At 48.5% G+C, this 18,873-nt stretch overlaps 1 protein-coding gene across 1 annotated transcript in view; it reads left to right on the top strand.

Annotated features, from left to right (window-relative positions):
- The window catches only part of CDIP1 (cell death inducing p53 target 1), a 38,437-nt gene extending 20,172 nt beyond the window's left edge, over window positions 1-18,265 (top strand). Inside the window, 7 exon segments of the mRNA XM_037814575.1 lie at window positions 15,941-16,027; window positions 16,567-16,616; window positions 16,619-16,673; window positions 16,876-16,932; window positions 16,935-17,030; window positions 17,608-17,881; window positions 17,980-18,265. Of these exon segments, the coding sequence (XP_037670503.1) occupies window positions 16,587-16,616; window positions 16,619-16,673; window positions 16,876-16,932; window positions 16,935-17,030; window positions 17,608-17,881; window positions 17,980-18,091 (624 nt within the window). The 5' untranslated portion in view covers window positions 15,941-16,027; window positions 16,567-16,586 and the 3' untranslated portion in view covers window positions 18,092-18,265.
- The last annotated feature ends 608 nt before the right edge of the window (window positions 18,266-18,873 follow it).

The raw sequence follows: 18,873 nt of genomic DNA, 5'->3' as shown, positions 1-18,873 counted from the left end.
TTTTGGTTTGTTTTTTTTTTTAGTAGCCATTCTAGAGGGTGTGATACACCTTGTGGCTTTGATTTGCATTTCTGTAATAGCTAATGATATTGAACATCTTTTCAAGTGCTTTTTAGCCATTTGAATATCCTCTGTGGAGGAATCTCTATTCAGGTCTTTTGCCCATTTTTTAAATTGGGTTGTCTTTTTATTGTTCAGTTGAAGGTTTTCTTTTTTTTTTTTTTTTTTTTAATTAAATTCAGTTTTATTGAAATACATTCACACACCATACAATCATCCATGATATACAATCCACTGTCCACAGTATGATAACATGGTTATGCGTTCATCACCACAATCTATCTCTGAACATTTTCCTTACGTCAGAAAGAACCAGAACAAGAATAAAAAATAAAAGTGAAAAAAAAAACCACCCAAATCATCCCTCCATCCCACCCCATTTGTCCTTTAGTTTTTTTTTTTTTTTTAATCATTTTATTGAGATATATTCACATACCACGCAGTCATACAAAACAAACTGTACTTTCGATTGTTTACAGTACCATTACATAGTTGTACATTCATCACCTAAATCAATCCCTGACACCTTCATTAGCACACACACAAAAATAACAAGAATAATAATTAGAGTGAAAAAGAGCAATTGAAGTAAAAAAGAACACTGGGTACCTTTGTCTGTTTGTTTCCTTCCCCTACTTTTCTACACATCCATCCATAAACTAGACAAAGTGGTGTTTGGTCCTTATGGCTTTCCCAATCCCATTGTCACCCCTCATAAGCTACATTTTTATACAACTGTCTTTGAGATTCATGGGTTCTGGGTTGTAGTTTGATAGTTTCAGGTATCCACCACCAGCTACCCCAATTCTTTAGAACCTAAAAAGGGTTGTCTAAAGTGTGCATAAGAGTGCCCACCAGAGTGACCTCTCGGCTCCTTTTGGAATCTCTCTGCCACTGAAGCTTATTTCATTTCCTTTCACACCCCCCTTTTGGTCAAGAAGATGTTCTCCGTCCCACGGTGCCAGGTCTACGTTCCTCCCTGGGAGTCATATTCCACGTTGCCAGGGAGATTCACTTCCCTGGGTGTCTGATCCCACGTAGGGGGGAGGGCAGTGATTTCACCTTTCAAGTTGGCTTAGCCAGAGAGAGAGGGCCACATCTGAGCAACAAAGAGGCATTCAGGAGGAGACTCTTAGGCACAAATACAGGGAGGCCTAGCCTCTCCTTTGCAGCAACCGTTGAAGGTTTTCTTTATATATTCTAGATATTAAACCTTTATCAGATTTAGAAATATTTTCTCCCATTGTGTATCTTTCAAAGTATGCTTTAACAAGTACTTATATAGGAAATTTCCAAAAATGTTATGAGTTACAGTGCTAGAGTTTCAGTTATTTCCTTATTGTGAAATATAACGTATACAAAAAGCTGATAACTTTGAAATTACAATTTAACAAGTAGCTATAGAACTAATTTCAAAGGATGCTTTGGGTTACCGTTCCACCATTTCAGTTCTTTCCTTCTAGGTATTCTAAACCCTACCAACTAAGAAGAAGATTATATAGAGATTCAGTATTCATAATCCTTTGTTGAATTCCATCTTGTCTGTTGCTACTCCTTCCTCTAATTTAATCACTTTCCCGATCTTCAGGGACATCTAGGTAGTGACCACCCTAACTTGTTCATGTTGGAAAGGGTGTCAACATTATGGGAAAAGGGAACACATCCATTTGATGTTTTTGAAGAGGCTATTGCCTCTGGATTTTGGGACTTAGCTGGCATGAGAGTTCTCTGGAGGATTTAAGTTTCTGAAGAATAATCTTTGTGAGTGAACCTTTTATAGAGTCTCAGATAGGGATCGGGTATTCTTTAGTGTTTCCAGTACTACTGTTGACTTGGGCTTACCATCCTGTCGTCATTTGGCGAATCGAGCTGAAGCTCGCATAGGAGTAACCTCCAGGACGGCCTCTCAACTGTATTTGAATTCTCTTAGCCACTGAAAGTAGGTTGCCTTTTTACTTTGAAGATACAGTCCTTTACGCAAAATGTTTTAATTTCGATGAGATCCCATTTATTTTTTGTTGTTGCTTGCGTTTTGGGTGTAAAGTCTAAGAAGCCATTTCCTAACACAAGATCCTGAAGATGCTTTGTTACATTTTCTTCTAGGAGTTTTATAGTCCTGGCTCTTATATTTTGGTCTTTGATCTATTTTGAGTTAATTTTTATATGTGGTGTGAGCTAGGGGTCCTCCTTCAGTCTTTTGCATATGGATATCCAGTCCTTCCAGCACCATTTGTTGAAGAGACTATTCTTTCCCAATTGAGTGGACTTGGCAGTCTTCTAAAAAAAATCAATTTGCCATACACGTGAGGGTCTATTTCTGAACTCTCAGTTTGATTCCATTGGACAATATATCTATTCTTGTGCCAGTATCCTGTTTTGTCCACTGTAGCTTTGTAATAAGCTTTAAAGTCGAGAAGTATGAGTCCTCCAACTTTGTTCTTTTTCAAGATGTTTTTGGCTAATTGTGGCTCCTTACCCTTCCAAATAAATTTGATAACTGGCTTTTCCATTTCTGCAAAGTAGGCTGTTGGAATTTTTATTGGGATTGTGTTGAATCTGTAAATCACTGGGTTGAACTGACATCCCAACAACATTTAGTCTTCCAATGCATGAAGTGGAATGTCCTTCCATTTATTTAGATCTTCTTTGATTTCTTTTAGCAAAGTTTGTGGTTTTCTGCATATAAGTCCTTTACATCCTTGGTTAAATTTATTCATAGATATTTTATTCTTTTAGGAGCTTTTATAAATGGATTTTTTTTCTTGATTTCCTCCTCAGATTGCTCATTACTAGTGTGTAGAAACTCCACTGATTTTTGCATGTTAATTCTGTATCCTGCCACTTTGCTGAATTCATTTATTAGCTTCAGTAGCTTTGTTGAAATTTTTCAGGACTTTCTATGATCATGTCATCTGCAAATAGAGAAAGTTTTACTTCTTTCTTTACAATTTGGATGCCCTTTTTTTTTTTTTTTTTTTTTTTTTTTTGCCTACTATTCTGGCTAGAATTTCCAGCACACTGTTGAATAACAGTGGTGACAGTGGGCATCCTTGTCTTGTTCCAGATTTTAGAGGGTGAGCTTTCATTCCTTCACCATTGAGTATGATGTTAGCTGTGGGTTTTTCATATATGCCCTTTATTGTGTTGAGGAAGTTTCCTTCTATTCCTGGTTTTCTAAGTGTTTTTATCAAAAAAAGATGCTGAAATTTGTCACATGCCTTTACTGCATCAGTTGTGATGATCATGTTTTTTCCCTTCATTTTTTAATGTGGTGTATTACATTAATTGATTTTCTTATGTTGAACCGTTCTTGCATACCTGAGAACCCACGTGATCGTGGTGTATAATTCTTTTAATATATTGTTGGATTTGTAAATGTTTAAGGCTATAAATTTCCCTCTCAGCACTGCCTTCGCTACATCCCATAAGCTTTGGTTTGTTGTATTCTTGTTTTCATTTGTTTCAAGATATTTGCTGATTTCTCTTGTAATTTCTTCTTCTATCCACTAATTGAATGTGTTATTTAACTTCCATATATTTGTGGATTTTCTACTTCTCTGTCTGTTATTGATTTCCAGCATCATTCCATTATGATCGGAGAAGATTCTTTATATAATTTCAATCTTTTAAAATTTATCAGGACTTGTTTTGTGACCCAACATGTAGTCTATCCTGGAGAACGATTCACTTGCACTTGGGTAGAATGTATATCCTGCTGTTTTGGGGTACAGTGTTCTGCATACGTCTGTTATGTCTAGTTCATTTATCATATTGTTCAAGCTCTCTGCTTCCTTACTAATCTTCTGTCTAGATGTTCTGTCTGTTGATGAGTGTGGGTATTCAAGTGTCCAACTATTATTGTAGAGACATCTGTTTCTCCCTTCAGTTTTGCCAGTGTTTGCCTCATGGATTTTGGGACTCTCTAGTAAGATGCATATATATTTGTGATTGTTATTTCTTCTTGGTGGATTGATCCTTTGATTAATATATAGTGTCCTTCTTTGTCTCTTGTAACAGCTTTTGACTTAAAATCTATTTTTTCCATTTTTAGTATAGCTACCCCAGTGTCGAAAATAAAGCGGTACCTGTAAGGGAATAAACGCTCACTCGGTTCTGGAGGAGAAAAGAATTTATTTACAATCTTGCAAGATAGGGCGTCCAGCCAAACACGTGGCAGGCTGGCGCGCCAGAGGAAGAGAATGGCGATCTTTAAATCTTCTACTTCTAATTCGCAAGTCCCTCCCCTGTTTCCCCATTGACTGGGTACTACAGAGGTTACAGCCTATCCGAGAACACTAATTTATCTTTTGAGATTTTAATTTGTACAGCCTATCCCAGAGAGCCAACTAGCTCATTATTGAGATTTTGAACTGATCAACCTATCCCAGAGAGTTCATTTAGTTTAAAAAAAAATTTTTTTTTTTTTTGCTGTGAGTTCCCGCCTCTGATTTTACCTCATATCTCTTTACATTCCAGTAACCATGGTTACTTTTCCATATAAGGAGCTAGCATAGATTTTCTTTCTTCCCTTTACCATAGGGCTTGTTTAAGCTGGTTCTGCCTCCATTTTCCTTATTCCATGCTGTCTCTATGTGAAAACTAAACTTATGCCTTTCTTACACCCAGCTCTTTTCTGTTTACTATTTGCATGGAATATATTTTTCCATCCTTTCAATTACAACCTATTTGTTTCTTTGGGTCTAAGGTAAGTCTCTTGTAAACAACATATAGTTGGATCATTCTTTTTTATCCATTCTGCCAGTCTGAGTCTTTTGGGGCATTTAATCCATTAACATTCAGTGTTATTACTGTAAAGACAGTTCTCTTCAGCTATTTTGTCCTTTGGTTTTTGTAAGTCATTTCTTTTTTTGGTCTCTCTTTTCTTTTATTGCTACGTCCTTTTCTATATAGTTGATTTTTTGTGATGTGTCTGATTGATCCCTTTCTCATCTTTGTTTCTGTATATCTTTAAAATACTTTCTTTGTGGTTACCCTGGAGTTTGTATTATACAACCTATGTCTATAATCTATTAATTTGAAAAGATACCAACTTAGCTTCAGTAGCACACACATTCTCTGCCACCATATCCCTCTGTTTTCCCTCTTTACGTTGTTTTCATCCCACATTACCTCTTTATATTTTGCATGTTCACTATCAGGAAATAGAACTTTTTCCTATGCAATTGTATTCTGACTTTTATAGGAGTTAAAGAGTAGAGCTGAGGATTCAGTAAAGGTGACCCTTTTAGTTACCTTTGCTGCAGATCATTTCTTCACACTACTCTCACTGTCTTTTCCTTTTCACCTGCAGAACACCCTTTGGTAATTCATGTCGGGCAGGTCTGTTGTTACGCACTGTCTGTTTATCTGCAACTTTAAAGGACAGTTCTGCTGGATAAAGAATTCGGGGCTGGCAGTTTTTCTCTTTCAGTGTCTTAAATACATTTGCCACTACCTTCTCACCTCCATGGTTTCTGATGAGAAATTGGAACTTAGTCTTATTGAGGATTCTTTGTATGTGACGAACCACTCTTGCTGCTTTCAGCATTCTTTATCTTTGGCATTTGACATTCTTATTAGTATGTGTCTCAGAGTAGGTCTGTTAGGGTTTATTCTGTTTGGAGCACATTGTGCTTCTTGGACACATATAGTTATGTCTTTCTTAAGAGTGGGGAAATTTTAGGGCATTATTTCCTCAAATATTCTTTCAGCTCTTTTCTCTCTCTTCTTCTGGAACATCTATGATGCGTATGTTTTTATGCTTCATGCTGTCACTGAAACCCTGAGACACTGATCATTTTTTACTATTCTTTTCTCTATCTGTTCTTCTGATTGTATGATTTCGATTAGTCTTGTCTTCTAGTTCACTAATTTCTTTCTTCTGCCTGTTCACATCTGCTGTTGTATGCCTCTGGTGTATTTTCAGTCTTCATTATTGTGCCTTTCATCCCCATAATTTGTTATGTTTCTTTCTTAACTTTTCAGATTCTTCTTTATGCCTATGCATTGTCTTCTTAATATCTTTAGCTCTGTATCCTTTCCTTCATCTCCTTGAATTGATTTAGATTTGTTTGAACTTCTCTGATTAGTTGTTCCAAATTCCCTTGTCTTCTCTGAAGTTTTAATTAGTTCCCTTGACTGAGCTGTATCTTCCTGTTTCTTAATATAGCTTGTAATTTTTTGCTGATGTCTGGCATCTGAATATTTTGATGTGTTAATTCTGAAGGTCAATTTCTCCCTCTTGCTCAGTTTGTTTTGGTGCAGAATTTTCTCCCCTGCTCCTATTACTTGTTTAAATTCTCTCTCTCACACAGTGCCCCCTTTTCCTTACACTGTTTAGTTCTGGGACCCCTCCTGTCTTCCAGCAGTTCAGTTCCCCCTGCCACCCCCGTTATTTCTCTGTGAGGCTTTTCTGCCTCTGGTTTCTTCCGCATTAGGGTAGCCCACCCTGGGGCCCCAGACGGGGTCAGTCTGGAAAGGTCTGTTCTGCTCTCAGGTGTCCAGCGAATGGAGACTGGGTTAAGTGTGTGCACCTCCTGCCAACAGTTCTGCCAAGGCCCCCCCCCCTGGGGGGGGCCCTTTTGTACACAGCGCTCCTCAGTGGCTTCTGCTCCTCCCTGGGTCTCGGGGACTTGGGTCCCTCTGCCTGGGTATGTGTGAGGCTCCAACTCACTGCTGTTGGTGGCTCTGTGGTCTGCATCTGTGGCAGAGGGGTCTGGCCGTGCTCCCTCTGTGCGACCCCCACACTGCAGGGAACCTGGGAGGGGGAGGGGTCTGGCCGTGCTCCCTCTGTGCGACCCCCACACTGCAGGGGACCGGGGAGGGGGAGGGGTCTGGCCGTGCTCCCTCTGTGAGACCCCCACACTGCAGGGGACCAGGGAGGGGGAGGGGTCCGGCCGTGCTCCCTCTGTGTGACCCCCACACTGTGGGGGACTGGGGAGGGGGAGGGGTCCGGGCTGGGAAGTCTGGGGTGGGAATCTCCTACCTGGCCTTGGAACCTGTTCTTTTTCTTCAATTCGGCATTTGTGGAGTCGTCTTCTACTCTGTTATCCTCCAGGATTCCTAGCAAGTGGGATTTGTCCTTTTGTCCTTTTCTTAGTTGATTCTGAGGGGAGACTTTTCCGGGGCGGGGGGTCTTCGGCTGTGGAGCCTTGACACTGCTCTGCCTCCAGGCACTTTGGTGATTGCACCCTCCCGTTCCAGCCTGGGGTTCCTTCAGCTCGCGGGCCCAGACTGTGACCTGCAGTCCCCTGGGGCTCCCTGAGACCTGTTCAGGGGGCTACAGATCAAAAATGTTTAAAAATCACACGGACGTATTTGTTACATCACCTTTGGTCACTGGGTTGACGTTTGCACTAATGGTACAAAAGCAATAATGAATGCAGCCGCTGGGGCTGAGCACGGCTCACAGGCAGAGGAGCTGAACGGGACTTTAGTCACTGCAGTTGTCCTCAGTCCACCATGCACTTGGAGTTCAAAAAAAAAAAATCAGTTTCGCTTAAGAGAAAGCAGTAAAACTTAATAACTTTATGAAATCTTAACCCTTGAGTACCCGTCTGCTCAGTACTCCTAGTGATGAAATGTGAGGCACACGTGAGGTATGGTGGTTGTCTCAAGGAAAAGCACGTATGCAGTTGTTTGAGTTGCAAACTGAATTAGCTGCTTTTGCCCTGGGAACTCTATTTTTACTTAAAAGAATGATCGACAGACAAATTGTGGTTATTTAGACTTGGGTATTTGGGAATTTGGCAGACATTTTCTTGAAAACAAACAAAGTGTCCCTGCTACATCAAGGAAAACATCTGGCAGTATGTATTGCCAGTGATAAAATTTGAGCTTCGAAATGAAAATTGCTAAGAATTTTGGAGGACTTATTTCTGTCATTGTGTGTCCAACAGCTTCCCAATATTTAAAGACTTTTTTTATGAGATTGGTGTGACACTAACAAATTGATTTTCTTTTTGATAATGTATAATGAGCTATATCAGCACTGGAAAATTTGTATAATCAATGAACTGACATTTTCAAATGACCCATGCATGATGTTACAAAATCAGGCATTTGTAGTAGACCCATTCCAAGTACAGGGCAGACTGATGGATTTTTATGAAACAGTATGAAAACTTCATTGCTAGGATTTGGATTTCACATTGTAACTAACCTTTAAGAAACTACTACCTGTTGAGTTTTGGTGTAGTCAGGAAAAATATCCAGTTATATGAGTAGGTTACTAAAATATTCCTCCCTTTTCCAATTATTTATCTGTGTGAAACTGGGTTTGCTTCACGTACTCCAACCAAAACAACATACAGCAGTAGATTGGAGGGAGAAGCAGGTAGGAAAATCCAGCTGTGTCCCTTAAGCCAGACATTAAAAAGGTTTGCAAAAATGTTAAACACTTCAGTCTTCTCACTGAATTTGTTTTTGGTAAGTATTTATGTTAATATGTAATATGTTTATTCTTATTTTTAAATGAATTAACAATACTGTTTTAAATTTCTCATTTTTGATTTCTAATGTGACAAATGCGGATAAATATCCCCCCCAAAAAAAATCTCTTTGGAGCCCTGAGTCCCGGAGGCTGCCTCGGGATGGTCCAGTCTCAGGGCCCTTCCTCTCACCCCCGATGCTTGGTGCTTGGCTCTCGGCTTGGGTGGGGGTGACTGATAACTTGTGGAAATTTCCCCTCCCTGGCAGTAGACGTATGCTGGATGGCTTTTAAAGGGGAAGCTTGGTTGGCCTCAACACAGGAATATCTGATGGTGGAATTGTCGGCCGTCGGGGAGGTTTCCCCTGGCGCTCGCCCTCCGCTTGCAGCCGCTGGCCCTCCCCGGAGGGGGCTGCTCGGTCTCCTTGGTGGGCCCATCAGTGAGGACGAGACCTGGTGCGGCGTTTGCCTGTGGAGGGCAGTTGAGACTGGAGGGTGGGCTCGCCTGGGCCCTGCCTGCAGAGGCTGCAGCCTGCATGCTGGGTACCCCGCTCCTGCCCTCCACAGGCCCTGCAGGCTGGGCTGGTGGGGATGGGGTGCCCCGGCCCCCCCAGCTTCCCCTGGGAGCCTGCCTTGGCCACCTCGGCCCTGGACCAGAAGCCGCCCTCTCTGCAGAGAGTAAGGACAGGTTGGGAGCAGAGCCGAAAGCCAGCGGCATTGCCCAGGGCCCAGAGGTTTGTGGTTTTAACCCCTTCCTGCAAAGGGGGTGCCCTGGGGGGGAGCCCCTGAATGCTCCCCAAACCAGGAGGTGGGAGATCCCAGCTCCCTCCTGCTGTCACCAGGAATCAAAGCTGTCCTAAAATTGTATTTTTTTCAAAAGTTTATTTTTAATTATGCAAATAATATACGAATTCCTTCTAGGTGTGGGGGGGAAATGGTACAATAAAGGAAGGCCTGGCCTCTCTTGACAGCCACTACCAAGCTTCACTGCCAGGGATACTCAGTATGGGATGGGGTTGGGGTGTTTTCTTCCCCTTTCTTTAAATACACATATACAAAGAGAAATATCTAGACTTAGGTGGGTTTTGAGCTGTAATTATAATTTACACACTATAAAATTTGCCCTTTAGAATGCTTTTAGTGTGTTCACACAGTTGCATGGCTGTCACCACTGGCTAATTCCAGACGCCATCGCCCAGTGTATGTTACCGTCCTGTACACAGAAGGCTGTTAGCAGCTGCCTGGCAGCCGGCGTCACCGGTGGCTCCGTGGCCTCGTGGGGGGTGCTGGTCCACCCAGGCTCACCCAGGCCCGAGGTGCAGGCCCCTGTCCACTCTGACGCTCCTTGCCCTTGCCATCCTGGCTGTTTTCCACCAACTAGCTCGACTTTGGGAAATCCTCTCCCCTCTGGAAAATGGGGGAGGGAGCCTGGGTCTAGAAGGCCTGCAGTCTTGAGCCCCCCGCATTAGAGCGCCCTGCGTTCCATCCTCGAGCAGCGTCATTTCCTGGATTGCTGCTTAGGATAGTTTAATGCAGACATGGCCTGGGATTTGGGGTGGGGGGCAGCAAGGCAGTTTTCCTTGGTTTCATTGGCCAGAGGGGGTGCCCTGAACCCCACAACAGGCATCTCAAAATATCATTTCCCTCCATCCTGGGGGACCCTCCCCAGATCCCCTGCAGCTCCTCAGGAGAAGCAAGAACCTGTCCCCGTCCCGCCCCAGAGGCTACAGCGTGTCCCCGTCCCCGGTGAGTGGCTTGGCTGAGTGAAGGCAAGATGTCTGCAGTGGAGAGGGGGAGGCCTGGGCTCCTGGCATCGGGGTGTAGAGCAGCAGATCCCCCTTTGTCAATCTGGGCCCATGGGGAGGGATGCTGGGAACAAGGGGTGTGGGGTAGCTTTGCAGTGAAGGGCTTGGCCTAGGTGGGGCAGCTGCAAGGGCGGGGCAGGCTGAGAAGGGGACCAGAAGTGCGGCCTGCCCCCGCGAAGCCCCCCAGGAGCTGCTGGCACCTGCTGCCCCTGGGAAGGTGAGAGGAGACTGCGGTGAGGAGGGGGCAGCGGTCCACAGACGGCGACTTGGGCACTTGAATTGTTCCTGTCTACCTCAGAGCATGGCAGGGCCTGGTGCTGTGTGGGCAGGGGGGCAGCCAGGAGACCAGGGGCATGTGCGGGGCCCCCCTGGCTTGCCCCTCTCCCTGTAGGGGTCCCAGAGGCCCCTCAGGACCACCCTCTCCGGGATCTGCCAGCCCCTCTGTCCCTGGGCTCCCCAGTGGTGAACTGTGGCCTTTCCCATTTTAAGGGTTTCTCAGTGATCCCCCTCAAGGAAGCAGGTGATATTACAACAAACAGCACGGAGAAGTGGCACAACCCATGGCAGCTACTGGAGCCCCTAGCACCTGCTCTCCACTCCCCGACTTCACTCTCTGACAGCCTAGAACCCTCCAGCAACGGCACTTGACACTCGTAAGCTGCCTGCCTCATATGCCTCCCTGCCAGTCCCCATCTGACCTGCAGATGCAATCGTGGGACATTTCTCTTGTCAGTTTGATTTCCGAGGCCCTTGTAACTGGAAAGGGTGACTCCCAGTAATCCAGGCCTCCACCCTGCACACATTTCCTGATACCATCTACTGCTTCCAGCCCAGACTTCCAGCTTCTGGGAGTCTGCTCTGTCTCCCCGAGGGCCCTGGAGGGGCTGGAGTGGGGCTCCACTGCTTTTATCCAGGGCTAAGTGTGATGTTCCCAAGCGTCCCGACACTGCGCCTGAAATCAGGTAGAAACAAGAATTCAAGGCTCAGAAGAAAGCCTCGCTTGTTTTCTCTGTACAGTGGAGACACTACGAGGACCTCCCCAGAGGCTGCCCTGAGGGAGACTTGTGCAGGGCTCAGCACGGGGGAGGACATCTGGAGAGGGCCGAGGGGACGTCCCCGTACACAGTGGTGTCGATGGAGTCGTCATTTCTGTAGGTCTCACTCGTCATGTCGCCTGGGCTTGGGAAGGTGAGCGCGCTCCTGGAGCACCCCCCTTCAGGGGCCCGGACGGGGTCCCTGTGGCTACCCCCCGTCGTGCCTCCGCCAGGCCATCCAGTGCTGTTATCAGAGTCTCCCCTTAGGGCTGCTGAGACTGCATTTTCAGATTGGACATTGGTATTTTGTAGCTTAATTTAAATAGTGTTCATTTTTTATTGGAAAACTGTTTTGCTTTGGAACATGATTTTAAAGACTTGCATTCTTTATATTTATTTTGGTAACGTTATGACATAAAATTTGCCATTTTAACCATTTTTAAGTGTACAGGTCAGGGCATTAATTAGATGCACCTTATGTGCACCATCACCATCATCCATTTCCAAAATTTTTTCATCACCCCAAACAGAAACTCTGTACCCATTAAATGAAAACTCCCCATATCCCCCTTCCCAGCCCCTGGTAACGGCTCATCTATTTCTGTCTCTATGAATTTGCTTATTCTGGGCATTTCATGTCCATGGAATCATAAAATACCTGTCCTTTTGTGTGTGGCTTCTTTCACTCAACACGATGTCTTCACGGTTCTTCTGTGTTGCTGTCACATGGATGAGAACTTCATTCCGTTTTATGGACGGGTAACAGTCCGTTGTGGATGCCCCCCTGCTGTGCTTATCCGTCCCTCCGCCGAGGGACAGCTGGGTTGTTCCACCTTGTGGTTACTGTAATGCTGCTGTGAACATTGCGTGCGAGTAGCTGTGAGTCCCCGTTTCCATTTCTTTGGGTGTATGCTTAGGAGTGGAGTTGCTGGATCATATGGTAACTTCGTGTTTAACTTTCTGAGGAACCTTTCCATGGTGGCCGCCTGTTTTACTTTCCCTCCACCGTGCACAAGACGTTCCTGTTTCACCACGTCCTCACCAGTACTCATTTTCCGTTCCTGTTGTTGTTTTTCAAATAATAGCCATCCTTGTGGATGACTGATGACTAATGATGTGGAGCATCTTTTTACAGGCTTGTTGGCCATTTGTCTCTTCAGACCCTGTGCCATCTTTTACTGGGCTGTGGTTTTATTACATGGTATCCAACAGTTTTATGGCAGTGCTTTTTTTTTAATTGGGAGGCACTGGGCAAAATGGTGTTTGAACTCTAAAACGCTTCACGAGCTGTTTCGGAAGCCCTCTCCTTCCTGTTGAAGGGCTCGGCCCGCGGTCTCTGTCTCTGTCGCTGTGAAGGACGAGGCTGGAGAGCTGGGGCGGGATGGGGTCCGTGCGCAGCAGGCTCGTTGGCCTGAGGTCAAGGCCGGACGAGCCACGGAGTCTGCTGTGTCGGTCAGCGCCCTGGAGCAGGCAGCTGTCCTGTCTGCTCTAGGGACAGGACTGCTCCAGGGTTGGGGGACACCCAGGGAGACCGTGTCCTGTGTGCAGGCTTGTACCATCACGAGGAAGCATTAAGTCCCAAGAATTACGGAGGAGGGTGTTTTCTCTTGAGCCTGATTTTGATGAAAAGCCGGGCAGCATCTGCATCCTGAGTTGAGGCCTGTGCCTGCGTGTGTGCGTGTGCATGGGCGTGTGCATGTGCATGCTAGAAGCGGGGGGTCCGGGGGGCCCAGGGTGGGTTCTCCAAGAATCCTCGTGGGCTCGAGCGGCTCCCGAGGTGCGGTGTGGCTCCTCTCTCCGGCCTGCTCGGAGCGCCCCGAGGCCTGGCCAGTCTCCTGGTGAGTCTGGCCCACGGTGGAGGCCTCGCAGCTGGGCGCCAGCAGCTGGTCCTACAAACCAGCACCTTGCATCTGGACATCAAGCCCACTGAGGAAGGCTGTTTCTTTGTGGATGCCTTGGGGGCTGGCAGCGGCCCGGGCAAGGCCCAGTGCCAGCTCACACAGCCAGCCCGCGCTGGAGGGGAACTTCACGAGATCCTCTGGAGCCTCTGCGCAGGCGAGGCCCTGGCGGACACACAGCCTCATCAGTCCACAGCCCGCCGAGGCAGGGGCATGGTGCCTAGTCTGCGGCTTTAAGGATTAGGCTCGGGCTGCACTGGGGGCCGTGCCGCAGCCTGTCCTTCACCCCGTGCTGCTGGAATTGGCCGTGAGGGCAGGAGTGGGAGAGCCATGCTGGGGTCCCAGGCCCAGTTCTGCTCAGGGGGCCACGGTGACCTTGGGCAAGCCCCTCCGTTCCTCACCGTGTCCTTAAAGGATAGGAAGCAGCAGTTCACAGGTGAGGGCGTCCGGTTTATAAACACTTAGGAAAATGTTCGCCTCATAGCAGCCAAAGAAGCAACAAATAGAAGTGAGCAAGCGCCACCCGAACACGAGTGATGACAGCAGGAGTATCTGAAGTTCGCAGCGTAGGGTGATATCATCCTTTAAAAGAAGGCATGAAATGTTTGTACCCTTTAACTTAGGTATCTCGCTTCTGGCAAGTTTAGCCCAAGGAAATAATCCAAGCTTTAGCCAAAGGTGTTCCCTCTTTTTTATGGAAGCAGCGAAGATGAAGGAACCTCTAAGTGCTTAGAGAATAGGGGTGGCCGAGAAAACAGTGACAGGCCCAACTCATGGGACATTAAGCCGATGGTCACGGGGACTGGCAAGATGCAGCAAATACGTGTGACAGCGCGCTAGAAGGATTTTAAACTCTATAAAAACGTCGGTGCCTGTGCATCCCGCCTGCGGGGGCCGTGCAGAGAATGGGCTGCATTAGGGGGATGGGACCGTGCAGTTTAGGTATTTTTTTTAATAACAGCTTTATTGAGATAGAATTCATATACCATACAGTTTACCCATTCAAGGTGTTTTTAGTATATTCAGAGTTGTGCAACCATCGCAGCAGCTTTAGAACATTTTCTCCAAAAGAAACCCTTTACCCATTAGCTGTCTCTCCCCATTTCCCTCCAACTCCCCTAGCCCTTGGCAAACACTAATCTATTTTCTGTCTTTGTAGAATTTGCCTATTCTGAACATTTTCTACAAATGGGATTACACAGCAGTTGTCCTTTTGTGCCTGGCTTATTTCACTCAGCATATTTTCAGGGTTCATCCGTGTTGTAGCATGCATCAGAACTTCATTCCTTTTTTATGGCTGATTAATATTCTGCTATATGGATATAACATATTTTACTTATCCATTTATTAATTGATGGACATTTGAGTTGTTTCCACTTTTGACTATTATGAATAATGGTGCTGTGAACATTTGTATTCAAGTTTTCATTCTCTTGGGTGTATATTTAGGAGTAGAATTGCTGGGTCACATGGTAAGTCTACGTTTAACTTTTTGAGGAACTGCCAGACTGCTTTCCACAGCAGCTGCACCATTTTACCTTCCCACCAGCAGTATGTGAGGATTGTAGTTTCTCCACATCTTCTCCAGCATTTTTTTTTTTTTAATAATAGCCGTCCTAGTGGGTGTGAAATGTTACCTCATTGTGGTTTGAATTTGCATTTCCCTAATGACTAATGATTTTGAGTATCTTTTCATGAGCTTATCAGTCGCTGTCTATCTTCTTTGCAGAAATGTCAATTCAGATCCTGCGCCCATTTAAACATTAGTTTTGTCTTTTTTGTTGCTGAGCTGTAAAAGTTCTTTACATATACAAGATAAGTCCCTTATCAGATACATGATTTGTAAAACTTTCCTGCCATTCTCTAGGTTGTCTTTTCACTTTCTTATGCTTCATCTTTGAAGCACAAAAAATTTTAAATTTTGATGAAGTCCAAATGCTTGTCCTTTTGGTGTCATATCTAGGAAACCGTTGCTTAATCTAAGGTCATGAAGACTCACATCTCTTTTCTTCTAGAGTTTGGTAGTTTTATAACTCTTAGTTTTAGGTCTGTTCACCATTTCCTTCAGTTTTTCTATCATGTTACTTTCTAATTTAACCCAAGAGCTTGGACTTGGCTCCTTTTGGCTTTGCCAGACTGATTTATTAAATTTAATACTTAAACTTAACTCTCCAGGCTCCTTCTCACCCCACAGCATTATTTGGGCCCCCCATCCTTACATGGTTCTGAAATGAACCACAGAGGGCTCTGGTAAGGGGCTCAACAGGGGAGAGTTCCTCTCACTGTATGTCTTCAGTGCTCTTTAGATTTTTTACTAGTTCACTTTATTACTTTCTGTTAAAGCAGCAGTAACTGAATCTCATTTCAAAGTGCTGGCTGATCTGCGGCTTTTTATGACTCTAAAGTGCAGTGAAAGGGGCCGAGGGAGACAGTGAGTGTGAACCCAGGGCCAGGAGCAGGTGCTCCGTGAATTTGGTGAATGGAAGAAATGACACCGTCTTCCTCCTTCCCACTCCCCAGCCAAGCAAGAGGGGCCCAGCCCCAGCCCGCCCGGCCCACCCCTGCACCTTGGTCCTTCCTGCCAGTGGAGGGGGCTGGGGGTGCAGGGGTCGGGGCATGGGGGAAGTGTGGGTGCCCCGCAGAGGCACCAGGTACGAGGTCCTGGCTGGCTCCAGGGCTGAGCGCGCCTCCTGTCGCCCTTTTCCCCCGGAACAGCTCCTGAGCCCCCTGCCAGTTGTGTCTGGTAGACCCTGAAGGAGCCTTCCCTGCCCTCCTTTCTTGACCGAGTACCAGGGGCTTGAGGTAAGAAATAAACTCTCCTGGGCATGTCCTGGGCAGGGGACCCCATCCCACGAGGAGACCCCAGGCAAGCCTTGCCCGGATGCTGACCGGCGCCCCTCTGTGGCGCCTCAGGGCCGGCGGGGGCCGTGCTCAGAGATGTCAGGGAGGGGGGCCCCGTGGCCAAGCTGTGCTTGCTTGTGGAGCCGGCCCAGGGGGTATTCCCAGGGCTTCTGGGTAGGGGGCCGCACCCCACTGGGCTCTGCTTCCTGGGTCTGCCCTGGCCCTGCAGCTCTTCAGCAGGAAGTGGGGGCCCTGTGTGGTGGGCAGGATGGTAGCGCTGGGTGGGGTTATCCAGGGGCTGCTGGGGGCAGATTCTGAAGGATTCAGTCCCCAGCCCCATCCCTCCCAGAGCTTGGGGATTCCAAGGTGGCAGCTCCGGCTCCCTGCGCCACTGGGGCAGTGGAACACCTGGCAGGAGGACCCGGGAGGCTCAGGCCCGGGCCGGGCTGGGAGGCACATTGGCCAGGAACTTAAGCTTGGTGTCTGGGTTTCCCCTGCAGGTCCAGGAGAAGCAGCCACGATGTCTAATGAGCCGCCACCCTCCTTACCCTGGGGGCACCCACGGCCCCACTCCTGGAGGAGAAGAGTGGAGCCCCGCCTGCCCCAGGTAGGCTTCGGGGCCGAGGGTCCTGCCACTGGATGCCTGGAGCAGCCCCCCACCCTGAGGGCTGGTCTGGGCCGTGGAACCTCTGGGTCCCCACTCCAGAGGACGGCCCTTGGGTCCCGTCTGTCTCCCAGAGCTGCCACCCATCCAGCCGGCTGCACTCCCGCGGTGCCTCCAGCCGACCTGTCCCTACCTCTCTGTCCAGGCCGCGCCTCCCCAGCTGTGCCGCCACCTCCCCCGGGCATGTCTCTGCCCCCAGAAGACATGGCCCCCCACCCTACGAGCCACCAGGTCACCCAATGCCTCAGCCCGGCTTTGTCCCCCCCCACGTGAATGCAGATGGCACTTACATGCCTCCAGGTAGGTCGGGAAGGGACCTCGGGGGAGAGGAAGGACCATCCGGCCCAGGAGCCCCCAGCATCGTGCTGGTGTTTACTGCGGGCCAGCCCTTGCCCTCCGGGAACTCAGGCTGACTGGCCAGGTCGGCTCGGAAAGGTGACACCGAGGAGAGGGCCTGGCCTGGGAGGGGCCCCTCGGTCACAGTGGCCGTGCCAAGGCCCCCACTGCCAAGGCCCCACTTCAGGGGGCCTGTGCGGGCTGCTTGAGGGAGCCTGGCCAGGACCTGATGCTGGGGGGGGGGGGGGCCTCTGCGGACAGCCCCATGTGCAGGTGAGGCCGAGTCCCATCCCTGCAGGGCAGAGAGATGGGGCACAGGACCAAACTGGGAGCTGGGAGGAGACACCGGCTTGCGCTGAGTCTGTGTGGGCCAAGTGGTTGCTCTGTCTGGTTCCTGTGGGCCAGGAAGGCTGTGGGTGTCCCTTGAGCAGCCCCAGCCTGACTTGCCTGGGGGCTGGGGGCCCGGGACTTGGTGCTGGTCTCCTGCCTTGGCCTGGGGCGAGTTCCTGACGCCTTTGCCTTGTCCTCTGCACCACTGCAGGTTTCTACCCCCCTCCAGGCCCCCACCCACCCATGGGCTACTACCCACCAGGCCCCTACCCATCGGGGCCCTACCCTGGCCCAGGGGGCCACACGGCCACGGTCCTGGTCCCTTCGGGGGCTGCCACCACAGTGACAGTGCTGCAGGGTGAGATCTTCGAAGGCGCACCTGTGCAGACAGTGTGTCCCCACTGCCAGCAAGCCATCACCACCAAGATCTCTTACGAGATCGGCCTCATGAACTTCGTGCTGGGCTTCTTCTGCTGCTTCATGGGGTAGGTGGCCTGAGGGGCCTGCAGCACGTTGGGGGGCTGGCTCGGGTGCGTGCCAGGAGGCCCAGCCTCACCCTCTGTCTCCCTGTCTCCTGATTCAGATGTGATCTGGGCTGCTGCTTGATCCCCTGTCTGATCAACGACTTCAAGGACGTGACCCACACGTGCCCCAACTGCAAAGCCTACATCTATACGTACAAGCGCCTGTGCTAACGGAGCCAAGACTCGGACTCCCGCCTGCCTGGTCCCTGTGCTTTGCTCCCTGCTCCCACTGGGGTTGGAAGAGTTTCACCGTCCCCAGGAAGTCATGTGTTCTCTTTGCCTCGCCCTTCCCTGTGCATCGTCTCTTCTGGCAAAAAATTCTGTCGGATTGAAGGCTAAGGGTCAGCAGGTGGATGGCGCTGAGGTTGTGTGTTGCTGGTTTGCTGGTGTCAGTGATCAGGACGATAAGCTGGCAGGGGCTACCTGCACAGCTCCCTGCTGAGGCTCTCCCCCCTCTATCCTGAGGTGTGGGAGCTGGTCCCGTGGGCCAGGGTGTCTGTTGGGAGGGTGGTCTGCGGAGGGGACGGCCCTGTAGCATGGCACGGTCGTTCCTGAGCTCCGGGGCCAGGAGTGGAGCACCACCTGGCTCAGGCGGACCGAGCAGGCAGGGGTTGTGAGGCCTGGATTTGTATCCGTGCTCCTTTGTGTTGGGAGCCAGGGAAGGGCGTGAAGGTCAAAAGGAGCAGCTGCCAACCCTGGTCCTCAGAACTCTCAGGTATTGAAACTCCGGGACTCGGACTCCTGCCCAAGTGCCTGAGAGCCCACGCAGCCTGCTGTGGGGGCAGAGGGGACAGTCCATGGCGGTCGCTGGACACGTGAACAGGTCTTGGCTAGCCAAGGAGCTTGCCTTTGACCCCTACCCAGCTCCCACTGCGTCTGTGCCATCCCTGTCCCGGCCCGTCTTAAACTTCGCACTTGCTGGGCCAGAGAGGATCGCCCATGCGCCTGGCCCC

Source organism: Choloepus didactylus, chromosome 21 (assembly GCF_015220235.1).
Source record: "Choloepus didactylus isolate mChoDid1 chromosome 21, mChoDid1.pri, whole genome shotgun sequence".
NCBI lineage: Eukaryota > Metazoa > Chordata > Mammalia > Pilosa > Megalonychidae > Choloepus > Choloepus didactylus.
Note: the sequence above shows the minus strand (reverse complement) of the source record. Positions and strands in the feature narration are given on the sequence as shown.